General features: G+C 45.0%; 1 protein-coding gene across 2 annotated transcripts in view; it reads right to left on the minus strand.

The window, feature by feature from the left end:
- Window positions 1-17,772, minus strand: part of MAPK4 (mitogen-activated protein kinase 4) — a 179,201-nt gene that overhangs the window by 14,940 nt on the left and 146,489 nt on the right. For both annotated transcript variants that reach the window (XM_077282990.1, XM_077282998.1), the window contains one exon: window positions 4,432-4,576. In XM_077282990.1, the coding sequence (XP_077139105.1) occupies window positions 4,432-4,576 (145 nt within the window). The remainder of the gene's footprint in view (window positions 1-4,431; window positions 4,577-17,772) is intronic.

Here is a 17,772-nt window from a genome sequence, read left to right on the forward strand (position 1 = left end):
ACAAAAAACAGCAACTCTTGACAGAATAAAACAAGTGTGAACAGGTGCAAACTGCTATGACTCCATAATATACAAACAAAAGCATACAATGCTAACATTGAATATATGAAATTTAGACTGCACTACTTCTATATAGAACAGTGACTGGTGGGCTCTCATTAAGTGGCCAATTCATGTGCTATGAACCTTCATTTTATATATACCATGTAGCAGTGAAGCAGTCCAAATCTACTACAGTACAGATCAAAAGTTTGGACACACCTTCTCACTTAAAGATTTTTCTGTATTTTCATGACTATGAAAATTGTACATTCACACTGAAGGCATCAAAACTATGAATTAACACATGTGGAATGATATACTTAACAAAAAAGTGTGAAACAACTGAAATTATGTTGTATATCCTAGGTTCTTCAAAGTAGCCACCTTTTGCTTTGATTACTGCTTTGCACACTCTTGGCATTCTCTTGCTGAGCTTCAAGAGGTAGTCACCGGGAATGGTCTTCCAACAATCTTGAAGGAGTTCCCAGAGATGCTTAGCACTTGTTGGCCCTTTTGCCTTCACTCTGCGGTCCAGCTCACCCCAAACCATCTCGATTGGGTTCAGGTCTGGTGACTGTGGAGGCCAGGTCATCTGGCGTAGCACCCCATTACTCTCCTTCTTGGTCAAATAGCCCTTACACAGCCTGGAGGTGTGTTTGGGGTTATTGTCCTGTTGAAAAATAAATGATGGTCCAACTAAACGCAAACCGGATGGAATAGCATGCCTGTTCAAGATGCTGTAGTAGCCATGCTGGTTCAGTATGCCTTCAATTTTGAATAAATCCCCAACAGTGTCACCAGCAAAGCATCCCCACACTATCACACCTCCTCCTCCATGCTTCACGGTGGGAACCAGGCATGCAGAGTCCATCCGTTCACCTTTTCTGCGTCGCACAAAGACACGGTGGTTGGAACCAAAGATCTCAAATTTGGACTCATCAGACCAAAACACAGATTTCCACTGGTCTAATGTCCATTCCTGTGTTCTTTAGCCCTAACAAGTCTCTTCTGCTTGTTGCCTGTCCTTAGCAGTGGTTTCCTATCAGCTATTTTACCATGAAGGCCTGCTGCACAAAGTCTCCTCTTAAGGCCGGAGTCACACTACAGCGAGATACGGCCGAGTCTCTCAGGTTAAAAACAAGCTCTGGCACCGGCACTCCGGAGCGGAGCGTGCAGCTCCATGTATTGCTATGCGGCCACATGCTCCGCTCCGGAGTGCCGATGCCAGAGCTTGTTTTTAACCTGCGAGACTTGGCCGTATCTCGCTGTGTGTGATCTCGGCCTAACAGTTGTTGTAGAGATGTGTCTGCTGCTAGAACTCTGTGTGGCATTGACCTGGTCTCTAATCTGAGCTGCTGTTAACCTGCGATTTCTGAGGCTGGTGACTCAGATAAACTTATCCTCAGAAGCAGAGGTGACTCTTGGTCTTCCTTTCCTGGGGCGGTCCTCATGTGAGCCAGTTTCTTTGTAGCACTTGATGGTTTTTGCCACTGCACTTGGGGACACTTTCAAAGTTTTCCCAATTTTTCGGACTGACTGACCTTCATTTCTTAAAGTAATGATGGCCATGTTTTTCTTTACTTAGGTGCTTTTTTCTTGCCATAATACAAATTCTAACAGCCTATTCAGTAGGACTATCAGCTGTGTATCCGCCAGACTTCTGCACAACACAACTGATGGTCCCAATACCATTTATAAGGCAAGAAATCCCACTTATTAAACCTGACAGGGCACACCTGTGAAGTGAAAACCTTTCCCGGTGACTACCTCTTAAAGTTCATCAAGAGAATGCCAAGAGTGTGCAAGGCAGTCATCAAAGCAAAAGGTGGCTACTTTGAAGAACCTAGAATATAAGACATAATTTCAGTTGTTTCACACATTTTTGTTAAGTATATAATTACACACATGTGTTAATTCATAGTTTTGATGCCTTCATTGTGAATGTACAATTTTCATAGTCATGAAAATACAGAAAAATCTGTAAATGAGAAGGTGTGTCCAAACTTTTGGTCTGTACTGTATATAATCATCTAATTCTGTTTGTCTGTAATGGAAATCCCGGGTTGCTGATTGGTCGCGCCAGCCGCTCGCGACCAATCAGCGACAGGCGCAGTCCGGCCGCGTATTGGCGCGGGATTTGAACCACGCTTCGCTGACCAATCAGCGATATTGGTGCGCAATTTAAAATGTAAAATCCTGTGTATTCATTGCATTATTCTTAAATCTTCATAAATAAACTACATACATATTCTAGAATACCCGATGCTTTAGAATCGGGCTACCATCTAATTATAAATGTAAATCAATGTCTCCTGACATTATCTGTCAGGGGAGAGTCATTGGGCCACCATACACTGTCAGTCGATTTTGATGGTTTTAGTTGAATTTTATCTATTGTATATAGGGGCATAAATACTATACAATGATAAGGCTTTGTATGCAGTTTTCTGGTCACTCCCTGGGCTTTGGAGGATGGATATTCTATGTTTTGGGGTTGCCATAAAGCTGTACAGACAATACAGGAAGGAAGTGTGTCCTCAATATGGCCGCATCTATACAGACAACACAGGAAGGAAGTATGTCATCCAATATGGCCGCCTTTATACAGACAATACAGGAAGTATGTGCTACAATATGGCCGCCTCTGTACAGACAACGCAGGAAGGAAGTGTGTGCTCCAATATGGCCTCCTCTATACAGACAATGCAGGAAGGAAGTGTGTGCTGCAATATCGCCGCCTCTATACAGACAGTACAGGAAGTGTGTGCTCCACTATGGCTGCCTCTATACAGACAATACAGGAAGGAAGTTTGTGATCCAATATAGCCATCTCTATAGAGACAATACAGGAAGGAAGTGTCTGCTCCAATATGGCCTCCTCTATACAGACAATGCAGGAAGGAAGTGTGTGCTGCAATATCGCCGCCTCTATACAGACAATACAGGAAGTGTGTGCTTCAATATGGCTGCCTCTATACAGACAATACAGAAAGGAAGTGTCTGCTCCAATAGGGCCGCCTCTATACAGACAATACAGGAAGGAAGTGTGTGCTCCAATATGGCCGCCTCTTTACAGACAATACAGGAAGGAAGTGTGTGCTCCAATATGGCCGCCTCTATACAGACAATACAGGAAGGAAGTGTGTGCTCCAATATGGCTGCCTCTATACAGACAATACAGGAAGGAAGTGTCTGCTCCAATATGGCCGCCTCTATACAGACAATACAGGAAGGAAGTGTGTGATCCAATATAGCCATCTCTATAGAGACAATACAGGAAGGAAGTGTCTGCTCCAATATGGCCGCCTCTATACAGACAATACAGGAAGGAAGTGTGTGCTCCAATATGGCCGCCTCTATACAGACAATACAGGAAGGAAGTGTGTGCTCCAATATGGCCGCCTCTATACAGACAATACAGGAAGGAAGTGTGTGATCCAATATGGCTGCCTCTACACAGACAATACAGGAAGGAAGTGTGTGCTCCAATATGACCTCCTCTATACTGTACAGACAATACAGGAAGGATGTGTGTGCTCCAATATGGCCGCCTCTATACAGACAATACAGGAAGTGTGTGCTCCAATATGGCTGCCACTATACAGACAATACAGGAAGTGTGTGCTCCAATATGGCTGCCTCTATACAGACAATACAGGAAGTGTGTGCTCCAATATGGCTGCCTCTATACAGACAATACAGGAAGTGTGTGCTCCAATATGGCCTCCTCTATACAGACAATACAGGAAGTGTGTGCTCTAATATGGCTGCCTCTATACAGACAATACAGGAAGTGTGTGCTCCAATATGGCTGCCTCTATACAGACAATACAGGAAGTGTGTGCTCCAATATGGCCTCCTCTATACAGACAATACAGGAAGGAAGTGTGTGCTCCAATATGGCCGCCTCTATACAGACAATACAGGAAGTGTGTGCTCCAATATATCCGCCTCTATACAGACAATACAGGAAGTGTGTGCTCCAATATGGCTGCCTCTATACAGACAATACAGGAAGTGTGTGCTCCAATATGGCCTCCTCTATACAGACAATACAGGAAGTGTGTGCTCTAATATGGCTGCCTCTATACAGACAATACAGGAAGTGTGTGCTCCAATATGGCCGCCTCTATACAGACAATACAGGAAGGAAGTGTGTGCTCCTATATGGCCGCCTCTATACAGACAATACAGGAAGTGTCTGCTCCAATATGACTACTGCCAAGAAAGTATTGAAAAATGAATTAAAAAAATAGCTGTATCATTAAAAAACAAAACAAAAAGCAACCGCATTATTTCTCTTCTTCAGACTGATATCTAGTAAATAAAACTTAAATAATATGTATGAAACATTCCTTTTAAAAAGAGCTATTATAGCTTAAAACGTACCTGCAAAAAGCATCCGACCTGTCAGCATTTCTGCTAATATGCATCCGGCCGCCCACATGTCAATGGCTTTGGTATAATTATTAGGTGAGAGGAGCAGGCGAGGAGATCGATACCACTTAGTCACCAGCCCTTCGGAGAGATAACCCTGAGAGAAAACACAATGGCAATATTTAAAGGGGAGCTTCTCTTTTCACCTATTGCATTGTTGGGTTACACGGTTTATTTGTAGTTTGCTTTTTTTTAACTCTGTACTTACTTACAGCTAGAGACAGGTCTGATCTGAGGTTTGTGAGAAAGGGGTGAAAAAATAAGATAACCAGGGCCACAAATAGGAGAACTGTATACTGTGTCTCATAGCTATGAATTGTGAATCGGCTCCTGTGCTGCTTCTTCCCAGGTCCCCGGCATTATCAATATTTGCAAAAAGTTTTCTCTGGTGGCAAACAGTCAGGGAAGTGCCATCTTCTCACCAAACACCGGACAGTATTTTCAGATAAAAAAAAACCCCTGTATATCTGTATTATAGAGAGGTGTCACTAGCTGCAAAATTAAAGGGGCGGTCAGAAGACAAAGACATTTTCATTCTAATTCTCTATCTATTTAGTGCCATAATCTAAATCGTTTTATAATATACTTCTATTAAAATGCTGTGGGGGGGTATTTACTGTGTGTGGGGGAAATTTACTGTAACGAGCCAGGGGGAGATTTACTGTGATGGGGGTATTTAGTGTAATGGGCCAATTATTTATTCAGGGGCTCAGTGCAGGGCAGATATTTTTATTCAGGAGCATTATAACGACACTGCTATCTTTAAAGGGAACCTGTCACCAGGTTTGGCTGATACGAGTTATGGCCACTGCCTTTCAGGGCTTATCTACAGTATTCTATAATTCTGTAGATAAGCCCTTGATCCGACCTGCAAGAGAAGACGAACAACTTTTATACTCACTTGGGGGCGGTCCGGTCCAATGGGTGTCACAGGTCCTGGTCTGGCGCCTCCCATCTTCTTGCGATGCGTCATCCACATCGGCTCCCCGGCATCGCGCTCCTGCGCAGGCGTACTTATCTGTCCTGTTGAGGGCAGAGCAAAGTACTGCAGTGTCAGGGCAGATAAGTACGCCTGCGCAGGAGCGCGATGCCGGGGAGCTTGTGAAGCAAGCAGGACGGGGATCGTAAGAAGATGGGAGGCGCCAGACCCGGACCTGTGACACCCATCGGACCAGACTGTCCCCAGGTAAATATAGTAAGTTATTTTTCTTTATTTGCAGGTCGGATCGGGGGGCTTATCTATAGCATTATAGAATGCTGTATACAAGCCCTGAAAGGTGGTGGCTGTAACGGCCAAACCTGGTGACAGGTTCCCTTTAAGGGCATCGTGTGGGGATGTGCTGCAGGAGACTAAAGAAGATGGAAGTCTGCAGAGACGGCTGTGGATGAGAAAACTCATCATGGAGTCTGCACAAGATGAAGAAGAAAAGAAGGAGAACGACTCCAGAGACAACGTCATCTATCAGGTACCTGGATGTAAATTTTTTTTGTGATAATGACTGATTCTTATCATTTTATTTGTTAGGAGCATTAAAGAGGTTGTCCAAGTTTGTGATGAGTCTGCAGTCATTCTATGTGACTGCAGAATTCTGAATTCTCACAGTGCGCACTGCACGCTGTCAGGATTGTCTGGTTCTGGCGATTTGCATACAAACTGTCACATGCCAACTAGACATGCGTGGCCTCATTCAATGAAAATGAATGGAGCGAGGCCTGAGAAGTCTAGATGGAATGTGGCCAGAAGTATCCAAATCACATACTTGTGCAAAGGAGAATCCTAAAAGTGAGCAGTGCATGCACTGTAAGAATTGAGAAGCTGCAGTCGCGTATAGTGACTGAATACTTTCATCTCCAACCTGGATGAGCACTTTTATTATAAAATGAAGCCCTGTAGCCAATCCTGACAGCATGTAGTATTCTCACTGTCAGGATTCAGCTCTGCAGGTTCCAGCAGTCATCATCACATGGACACTTCACTCATGCGATTTTCATACTTACGGTCACATGACAATGAGTTTCTCTTCCTGCTTCTCTGTTTTTCACTGAACATTGAATTAGGAAAATCAGCTCATCGACTCGGCACGTGACTAAGTGTGCAAATTGCACAAGTGCTTGGGGTGAGGGGGGCGCCGAATTCTTGCCCTGTGTGCCAAAAAACCTAGGTACACCTCTGCTGTCATGCGTCAGCATGCAGATGTCAAGTACTGGCCTCTGATTGGCTGACAGCTTGCATTGGTATTACTGTGCAGAGTCTCTACGCGGTAATACATTTCAACTGAATGTGCGTCCAAGGGCAGACATTCTACTGAAATTAAGGGCTGCCGGAATAAACATGTCACTTTGTCCTTCAAATAATGCGGCTCCTCAAATTAAAATTTTACTATATGTGGCCCATATACCCAGCCGAGTTTGAGACCCCTGATCTAAATCTTACTGCTCTGGCAGTATGTTTGGAATCATTGTTTTACTGGAAGGTGAACCTACGCCCCAGTCTCAAGTTTTCTGCACACTCTAACAGGATTTTCCTCCAGGATTGCCCTGTATTTAGCTCTATCCATTTCCCTTTCAACTCCAACCAGCTTCCCTGTCCCTGCTCAAGAAATGCATCCCCACAGCATGATGTTGCCACCATCATGTGTGATGGTGGGAATGGTATTTTTATGGTGATGTGCAGAGTTCTTTTTCTGGCACACATAGCATTTTGTATTTAGCACAAATTTTTTTTACTTTGGTCTCATCAAACCAGAGCACCTTCTTCCACATGCTCGCTTTACCCCTACATGGCTTTTTGCAAGCTGCACATGGGACTTCTTATAGCTTGCTTTCAAAAATGGCTTTATTGTTGCCACTCTTCCAAAAAGACCAGATTTGTTTAGTATATTAGTTATCCTGTGGACAGATTCTCCTGTTGTGAATTCCGTTCTCGAACTCCCTCCTGTGGTCATGAATGGTACTTCGGTGAGTTCTGTCCTTGGACTCCCTCTGGTGGCTGTGAGGGGAGCTGCTGGTTCTGAGATTCCTTCCCCAGCTGCCCTCGTTTAGGGCTAGGCTAGGATTCTCTATTTAACTCCACTCAGATCGTTACTCCATGCCAGCTGTCAATGTTCTAGTACTGGTTCAGATCTCTCTTGGATCTTTCTGAGGACCTGTCTACTCCAGCAAAAGCTAAGTTCCGGCTTGTTCATTTGTTACTTATGGTTTTTCTTGCTAAGTTCTAGTCCAGCTTGCTATCATGAATCTGCCTGGCTAGCTGGAAGCTCTGGGGGTGCAGAGTGGCACCACCGCACCGTGAATCGGTGCGGGGGTATTTTTTGCACACTCTGCGTGGTTTTTGTAGTTTGTTGTGTTGACCGCAAAGATCCCTTTTCTATCCTCAATCTGTTTACTTAGACTGGCCTCTCTTTGCTAAAGCCTATTTCATCCTGTGTTTGTGATTTCCTCTTAACTCACAGTCAATACTTGTGGGGGGCTGCTTTTACCTTTGGGGAAATTTCTCTGAGGCAAGTGAGGCTTTGTTTCCTTTCTTTAGGGGTAGTTAGCTCTTAGGCTGTGAAGAGGCGTCTAGGCAGAGTCAGGCACGCTCCACGGCTATTTCTAGTTGTGTTGATAGGAGTAGGGTTTGCGGTCAGCAGAGTTCCCATTTCCCCAGAGCTCGTCCCGATTCCGTGTTTAACTATCAGGTCATTCCTGGTGCACCTAACCACCAGGTCCATAACATTCTCCCACCTGAGCTGCGGATCTCTGCAGCTCCTCCAGAGTGGCCATGGGCCTCTTGGCTGCTTCTCTAGTTAGTGCTTGGGATGTCACATTAGGTGGACGGCCATGTCTTGGTAGGTTTGCAGTTGTGCCATCCTCCTTCCATTTTTGGATGATGGCTTGAACAGTGCTCCGTGAGATGTTCAGAGCTTGAGCTATTTTTTTTTTAACCTAACCCTGCTTTACTCTTCTCCACAACTTTATCCCTGACCTGTCTGGTGTGTTCCTTGGTTTTCATGAAGCTGTTTGATCCCTAATAGAATCATAGAATCATAGAATGGTAGAGTTGGAAGGGACCTCCTGGGTCATCTGGTCCAACGCCCTGCTCAAAGCAGGATTTTCAAACAATCCTCTGAGGCCTTCACAAAACAGCTGTAGTTATACTGAGAAGAAATTACACACCAGTGGACTCATTTTAGTAATTATGTGACTTCTGGAGACAACTGGTCACTCAGAATTTTATTTAGGAGTATCATACTACAGGGTTGATGAATACAAATGCACGCCACGATTTTCAGATTTATATTTTTAAAACATTAAGAAAACCTTGTGTCATTTCCTTTATGCTTCACAAATACTTTCTACTTTGTGTTCATATATCATATAAAATCCCGATAAAATACATTTACGTTTTTTGGGTGTAACGTGAAAAAATCTGGAAAAGTTCACAGGGTATGAATACTTCACTAAGTGATGTGCCGCTACATGAAAACAATATTTTTGTGCCTGTATGAACTAGAATGTTATGTGAAAACCAAGCTTTGTACCTGCTAACTACTGAATTTGGGATACACCAGTTCCAACAGTAAAGTTGACTTGAAAATTGGGTATTCGTGATTCCCGTGAGCTTCACCCCCTTTTCAAAATCCCCCATACCAATTCAACCAACCAATTCTAATACCATATCTGTTATGATTTTCCCAATGGCAGGGAAATCAAAAATAACAAACGGACTAGCTCTCGGGTGATGGAAACTAAAGTGACCGTGACCTGAACCTGACACAACACTGGAAGTAGCCGGGGAGTGTTTCCTACGATGCCCTAGACACCACGCGCCAGCCGGAGATCTAACTACCCCTATCAGAGGAATATACAGGCCTGCCTTACCTCCAGAGATGAACCCCAAAAGGAGATAGCAGGCCCCCACAAATATTGACGGTGAGTCAAGAGGAAAAGACATACGTAGGATGAACAGCAGATTTAGCACAGTGAGGTCCGCTTACTAGATAGCAGAAGTACAGGAAAGAGTTACTTCACGGTCAACTTCAAAACACTACTCAAAAACACCATCCTGAAATTACTTTAAAACTCCAGTGACAACTCATGCCACTGGAGTGGCAATTTCAGTCCACGAGAGCTTCCAGCTACAGAGAGTCACATTGCAAATAGCTGGACAAAAAAATAGCATTAACTAGGAACAAAATTCAACTTAGCTGAACTGGAACTTGAGGCAGGAGAATGCAACAGAATGCTACTGATACATTGTTGGCTGGCATCAGACCAGCAGCCAAGCAGGCTTAAATAGGAAACTCCCCTAATGGGTGTCAACAGGTGATCAAGGATAGAAGAAGGCAAATAAGTGGCAATACCATAAAACACCACCGGGGGAGCCACCAAACAGAATTCACAACAGTACCCCCCCCTTAAGGAGGGGGCACCGAACCCTCACCAGAACCACCAGGGCGATCTGGATGAGCACTATGGAATGCACGAACCAAATCAGGAGCATGAACATCAGATGCTGTCACCCAAGAATTATCCTCCTGGCCATAGCCTTTCCACTTAACCAGATACTGAAGTTTCCGTCTGGAAACACGGGAGTCCAAGATCTTTTCCACCACATACTCCAACTCACCCTCAACCAGCACAGGAGCAGGAGGATCAGCAGACGGAACAACCGGCACCTCATACCTCCGCAATAATGACCGATGAAAAACATTATGAATAGTAAAAGATGCTGGGAGGTCCAAACGAAAGGACACAGGATTGAGAACCTCCAGAATCCTATAAGGGCCGATAAACCGAGGCTTAAACTTAGGAGACGAGACCTTCATAGGAACAAATCGAGAAGACAACCAAACCAGGTCCCCAACACAAAGACGAGGACCGACACGCCGATGACGATTAGTGAACTGTTGAGTCTTCTCCTGGGACAACTTTAGATTGTCCACAACCTGTCCCCAAATCTGATGCATTCTATCAACCACAGCATCTACTCCAGGACAATCCGAAGACTCCAATTGACCGGACGAAAAGCGAGGGTGAAACCCTGAATTACAAAAAAATGGAGAAACCAAAGTGGCAGAACTGGCCCGATTGTTAAGGGCAAACTCTGCCAATGGCAAAAAATCAAGCCAATCGTCCTGATCAGCGGACACAAAACACCTCAAGTAAGTCTCCAAGGTCTGATTAGTACGCTCAGTCTGGCCATTAGTCTGAGGATGGAACGCAGACGAAAACGACAAGTCGATGCCCATCCTGGCACAGAACGCCCGCCAAAATCTAGACACAAACTGAGTACCCCTGTCAGACACTATATTCTCAGGAATACCATGCAAACGCACAACATTCTGAAAAAATAGAGGGACCAGCTCAGAGGAGGAGGGCAATTTGGGCAAAGGTACCAAGTGAACCATCTTGGAAAAACGGTCACACACCACCCAGATGACGGACATCCTACGAGAAACAGGAAGGTCAGAAATAAAGTCCATAGAGATGTGCGTCCAAGGCCTCTTAGGAATAGGCAAGGGCAACAACAACCCGCTGGCCCGGGAACAGCAGGGCTTAGCCCGAGCACAAACATCACAAGACTGCACAAAAATACGTACATCTCGAGACAAGGAAGGCCACCAGAAGGACCTAGACACCAGATCCCTGGTGCCAAAAATTCCAGGATGACCTGCCAACGCGGAAGAGTGAACCTCCGAAATAACTCTACTGGTCCAGTCAACAGGGACAAACAGTCTACCAGGCGGACAGCGATCAGGCCTATCCACCTGAAACTCCTGCAAAGAGCGCCGCAGGTCTGGGGAGACAGCTGACAATATCACCCCATCCTTCAGGATGCCAGTAGGTTCGGAATCACCAGGCGAGTCAGGCTCAAAACTCCTAGAGAGGGCATCCGCCCTCACATTCTTAGACCCAGGCAGATATGAGACCACAAAGTTAAATCGAGAGAAAAACAACGACCAGCGCGCCTGTCTAGGATTCAGACGCCTGGCTGACTCAAGATAAATTAGATTTTTGTGGTCAGTCAAGACCACCACCTGGTGTCTAGCACCCTCAAGCCAATGACGCCACTCCTCAAATGCCCACTTCATGGCCAAGAGCTCCCGATTTCCAACATCATAATTTCGCTCAGCGGGCGAAAACTTTCGAGAGAAAAACGCACATGGTCTCATCACTGAGCAGTCAGGACCTTTCTGCGACAAAACTGCACCTGCTCCGATCTCGGAAGCATCTACTTCAACCTGGAATGGGAGCGAAACATCAGGCTGGCGCAACACAGGAGCAGAAGAAAAGCGGCGCTTAAGCTCCCGAAAGGCCTCCACAGCCGCAGAGGACCAATTAGCAACATCAGCACCCTTCTTGGTCAAATCAGTCAAAGGTCTAGCAATGGCAGAAAAACCCGCTATGAATCGGCGATAGAAATTAGCAAATCCCAAGAACTTCTGAAGACTCTTTAGAGAAGTAGGTTGTATCCAATCACAAATAGCCTGAACCTTAACAGGGTCCATCTCCATAGATGAAGGGGAAAAAATATATCCCAGAAAGGAAATTCTCTGAACTCCAAAAATACACTTTGAGCCCTTCACAAATAGAGAATTAGCTCGTAAAACCTGAAAAACTCTCCTGACCTGTTGAACATGAGATTCCCAGTCCTCCGAAAAAATCAAAATATCATCCAAATACACAATCATAAATTTATCCAGATATTCACGGAAAATATCGTGCATAAAGGACTGAAAGACGGAAGGGGCATTCGCGAGACCGAAAGGCATTACCAAATACTCAAAATGGCCTTCAGGCGTATTAAATGCGGTCTTCCACTCATCCCCCTGCTTAATCCGCACCAAATTATACGCACCACGTAGATCGATCTTAGTGAACCACTTCGCCCCCTTTATGCGAGCAAAAAGATCAGTCAGTAAAGGTAACGGGTACTGGTATTTAACAGTAATCTTATTCAGAAGTCGATAGTCGATACAAGGTCTCAATGAACCATCCTTTTTACCCACAAAAAAAAAACCCTGCCCCCAATGGAGACAAAGAGGGGCGAATATGACCCTTTTCCAAAGATTCTCTGATATACTCCCGCATAGCAGTATGTTCAGGTACAGACAAATTAAACAAGCGACCCTTAGGAAATTTACTACCGGGAATCAACTCAATAGCGCAGTCACACTCTCTGTGAGGGGGGAGAGAATCAGTTTTAGGCTCCTGAAAGACATCATAAAAATCTGACAGAAATGCTGGGATCTCAGAGGGAGTAGATGAAGAAATGGGAACCAAGGGTGCATCCCCATGAATCCCCCGACATCCCCAACTCAGCACAGACATTGATCTCCAGTCCAAGACTGGATTATGAATCTGTAACCATGGTAATCCAAGTACTAATACGTCATGTAGATTATATAACACAAGGAAACGAATAGTCTCCTGATGGTCTGGGGAAAGATGCATAGTCACTTGTGTCCAATATTGTGGTTTATTGCTAGCCAAAGGTGTAGAATCAATACCCTTTAAGGGAATAGAAACCTCCAGAGGCTCTAAATCAAACCCACAACGCTTGGCAAAGGACCAATCCATGAGACTCAGAGCGGCGCCAGAATCCACATAAGCATCCACAGTAACAGATGATAAAGTACAAATCAATGTCACGGACAAAAGAAATTTAGACTGCAAGGTACCCATAGAAAAAGATTTATCAACCTTTTTATCAACCTTCTTTATGCGTTTAGAGCATGCTGATATAACATGAGCTGGATCTCCACAATAGAAGCACAACCCATTTTTGCGCCTGTAATTCTGTCGTTCGCCTCTAGACAATACACTATCGCATTGCATATGCTCTGGTGCCTTTTCAGAGGTCACCGCCAAATGATGCACAGGTCTTTGCTCAGAAGATACCGCCATATGGTGCACAGGTTTTTGCTCAGAAGATACCGCCATATGGTGCACAGGTTTTTGCTCAAAAGATACCGCCATATGGTGCACAGATTTTTGCTCAGAAGATACCGCCATATGGTGCACAGATTTGCGCTCCCGTAAACGCCGATCAATCTGGATAGCCAATTTCATGGCATCATTCAGACCTGTAGGCACAGGGAACCCCACCATGACATCCTTCACGGCATCAGAGAGACCTTCTCTGAAATTAGCTGCTAGAGCGCACTCATTCCATTTAGTAAGCACCGACCATTTACGAAATTTCTGGCAGTATATCTCAGCTTCATCTTGCCCTTGGGAAAGAGCTATCAAGGCTTTCTCAGCCAAAATCTCTAAATTAGGTTCTTCATAAAGCAACCCCAAAGCCAGAAAAAACGCATCTACATTTAATAACGCAGGATCCCCTGGCGACAATGCAAATGCCCAACTTTGTGGGTCACCCCGCAATAGAGAAATAACAATTTTAACCTGTTGCGCAGGATCACCAGCAGAGTGAGATTTCAGAGACAAAAACAATTTACAATTCTCTCTGAAATTCAAAAAACGGGATCTGTCTCCGGTAAAAAATTCAGGCATAGGAATCTTAGGTTCAGACATTGGAGCACGTATAACAAAATCTTGTAAGTTCTGGACCTTTGTAGCCAGGTTATTCAGACCTGCAACCAAACTCTGTGGATCCATGATTCAAACAGGTGTAACCAAAGCCATTCAGAGATTAAGAGGAGAGGAAAAAAAAAAAAGGCTGAAGACTGCAGTTTAAGCAAGGAGTACAAATAAGCACTAAGGTGCACTTTCCAAACACAGAAGGGAAAAAAAAAAACCTTTTCATATCCTTTCCTGCTTTAGTGCATAGTTTTAACACAGTTTGGCCGGCCAAACTGTTATGATTTTCCCAATGGCAGGGAAATCAAAAATAACAAACGGACTAGCTCTCGGGTGATGGAAACTAAAGTGACCGTGACCTGAACCTGACACAACACTGGAAGTAGCCGGGGAGTGTTTCCTACGATGCCCTAGACACCACGCGCCAGCCGGAGATCTAACTACCCTTATCAGAGGAATATACAGGCCTGCCTTACCTCCAGAGATGAACCCCAAAAGGAGATAGCAGCCCCCACAAATATTGACGGTGAGTCAAGAGGAAAAGACATACGTAGGATGAACAGCAGATTTAGCACAGTGAGGTCCGCTTACTAGATAGCAGAAGTACAGGAAAGAGTTACTTCACGGTCAACTTCAAAACACTACTCAAAAACACCATCCTGAAATTACTTTAAAACTCCAGTGACAACTCATGCCACTGGAGTGGCAATTTCAGTCCACGAGAGCTTCCAGCTACAGAGAGTCACATTGCAAATAGCTGGACAAAAAAATAGCATTAACTAGGAACAAAATTCAACTTAGCTGAACTGGAACTTGAGGCAGGAGAATGCAACAGAATGCTACTGATACATTGTTGGCCGGCATCAGACCAGCAGCCAAGCAGGCTTAAATAGGAAACTCCCCTAATGGGTGTCAACAGGTGATCAAGGATAGAAGAAGGCAAATAAGTGGCAATACCATAAAACACCACCGGGGGAGCCCACAAACAGAATTCACAACACATATCCTATGAATAACGACTCATCAAACAGTTTTTGGATAAATTGGCCACAGTAGCCTTTTATTAACATTTTATTATTATTGATATTATTATTATTATTATTATTATTTTTTATTTATATAGAACCATTAATTTCATGGTGCTATACAGGGTTATAGATATCATTTACAGCAGGGGTGTCAAACTGCATTTCTCAAGGGCTGCAAAAAGGTCATGTTTTCAGGATTTCCTTGTATTGCACAGGTGATCATTTAATCACCTGCACAGAATGATTCCAGCACCTTGTGCAATGAGAAGGAAATCTTGAAAACACGCATGGTTTGAGGCCCTCGAGGAATGCAGTTTGACACCCCTGATTTACAGTAAACTAATTTACAATGACAGACTGGTTGAGGGGAGAGGACCCTGTCATTGCGGACTTACATTCTACAGGATAATGGGGAAGAGCCAGAAGGTCGGGGGTGCAGCAGCTCTGGTGGTGGTGAGGCGGCAGAATTGTTATTGCAGGCTGTAGGCTTTCCTGAAGAGATGGGTTTTCAGGTTCCGTCTGAAGGATCCGAGTGTGGTGGATAATCGGATGCGTTGAGGTGTGGAATTTCAGAGGATAGGGGATATTCCGGAGAAATCTTTGAAGCGGTTGTGTGAGGAACAAATAAGTGTAGTGGAGAGTAGGAGGTTGTGGGAGGATCGAAGATTACGTGAGGGAAGATAGTGGGAGATTAGTTCAGAGATATAGGGAGGGGACAGGTTGTGGATGGCTTTGTAGTGTTAGTAGTTTCAACTGGATTCGTTGGGGAATTGGGAGCCAGTGGAGGGATTTGCAGAGGGGTGAAGCAGGGGAGGAGAGAGGAGAGAGGTGGATTAGCTGGGCAGCAGAGTTGAGGACAGACTGGAGTGATGCAAGAGAGTTAGCGGGGAGGCCACAGAGGAGGGTGTTGCAGTAGTCGAGGTGGGAGATGATGAGGGCATGCATAAGAGTTTTAGTAGATTGAGGGCTGAGGAAGGGACGGATTCTGGCAATATTTTTGAGTTGGAGGTGACAGGAGGTGGCAAGAGTTTGTATATGCGGTTTGAAGGACAGGGCAGAGTTGAGAGTTAATCCGAGGTAGCGGATTACAGGTGCGGGAGAGAACATGATGTCGTTTACCAAAATAGAATGATCGGGTAGGGGAGATACGCGAGATGGAGGAAAGATGATGAGTTCGGTTTTGTCTACATTGAGTTTTAGGAAGCGAGAGATGAAGAAGGAGGATATGGCTGATAGACACTCCAGGATTCTGGACAGGAGGGAGGTGATATCTGGGCCAGAGAGGTACAGGTGGTACTGGAAGCCATAGGACTTTATGAGTTGTCCTAGGCCAAGGGTATAGATGGAAAAGAGTAGGGGCCCAGGACAGAGCCTTGAGGGACACCAACAGAGAGAGGGCGGGATGAGGAGGTAGTGTGGGAGTGGGAAACGCTAAATGTGCGGTCGGAAAGGTATGAGGCAATCCAGGACAGTGCAAGGTCTTTGAAGCCAAGGGAAGAAAAAATCTGTAGAAGTAGGCAGTGGTCGACTGTGCTGAAGGCAGTGGACAGGTTGAGAAGGAGGAGGATGGAGAACTGTCTGTTAGCTTTCGCTGTAAGTCATTAGTAATTTTGGTCAGGGCAGTTTCGGTGGAGTGGTGGGGGTGGAAACCAGATTGGAGTTTGTCAAGGACAGAGTTAGATGAGAGGTGGGAGGAAAGTTGAGCATGGACATGCTGCTCAAGGAGTTTTGAAGCAAATGGGAGCAGTGAAATAGGTGGTATAGCTGGACATAGCAGTTGGGTCAGGTTTGTTTTTTTGATGATGGGTGTAATGGTGGCATATTTGAAGGCAGAGGGGAAGATACCAGAAGATAGCGATAGGTTGAAGAGATGGGTTAGGGCTAGAATGAGAGTGTTATTGAGGTTGCGAAGCAGGTGGGAAGGGATGGGGTCAAGTGCATAGGTGGTGAGGTGTGATTTGGAAAGGAGGTGAGTAAGCTCTCCTTCAGTGATGTTGGAGAGGAAGGTTATTAGGGAAGGGCAGAGGTCTGTTATATAGAGTGGTTGGGGTGGAATATTTTTAAACATTTTTCACAAAGGGGGGGACAGTCCTCGAAGCCCCACATTATGACAGCCTCAGGTCAATATCCAACCTTGTCTCCAGGCCAAGTCCTGCCTCTAGCCATTAAACACCAGTTCAGAGATGTCAAAAGACTCGACTGGCCAGTACCCGCCACGAATATCCAAGGATTCCATTTATCCTTTCCTTGTGACCATCACGTTCCCGTCAACTTAGTCCACCCAAGAGGGAGTCCAGGAACTCTTGAGATTCCCCCCCCATTGAATCGCCATTTTACTGGCATCACCAACTTCGAGGACCCCCCCCCCACACCATGCTGTCGCGACAAAACCATACCATTACTTAAACATAAACTGCCCAAACCTTTAGACTGTGTTTTGACTAATCTCCATAATCGGGTTTCCACTGCGTAGTTAATAATAAGGGAAGGGTGGGTGGGAGCTTGTTTCAGCTGTACTGGTGGCTCTTAAAATGGTTGCCCCACTAACATGGCCACCCCTTTTATATTAACCCCCTTAACCCCACCTCCTAATCCCTCCTACTCCTCAAAGCCCTATCCCGGCCCTATTATTATTATTCAAATCCTTTAACCCTAAACACACTGCCCATATCACCATAACCAGCTCCCTATAGGCCCCCTCAACCCAGTCATGTCGTGCTCCCTTCAAAGGCCTGCG

The sequence above is a fragment of the Ranitomeya variabilis genome, chromosome 1 (assembly GCF_051348905.1).
Source record: "Ranitomeya variabilis isolate aRanVar5 chromosome 1, aRanVar5.hap1, whole genome shotgun sequence".
In the NCBI taxonomy this organism is placed as follows: domain Eukaryota; kingdom Metazoa; phylum Chordata; class Amphibia; order Anura; family Dendrobatidae; genus Ranitomeya; species Ranitomeya variabilis.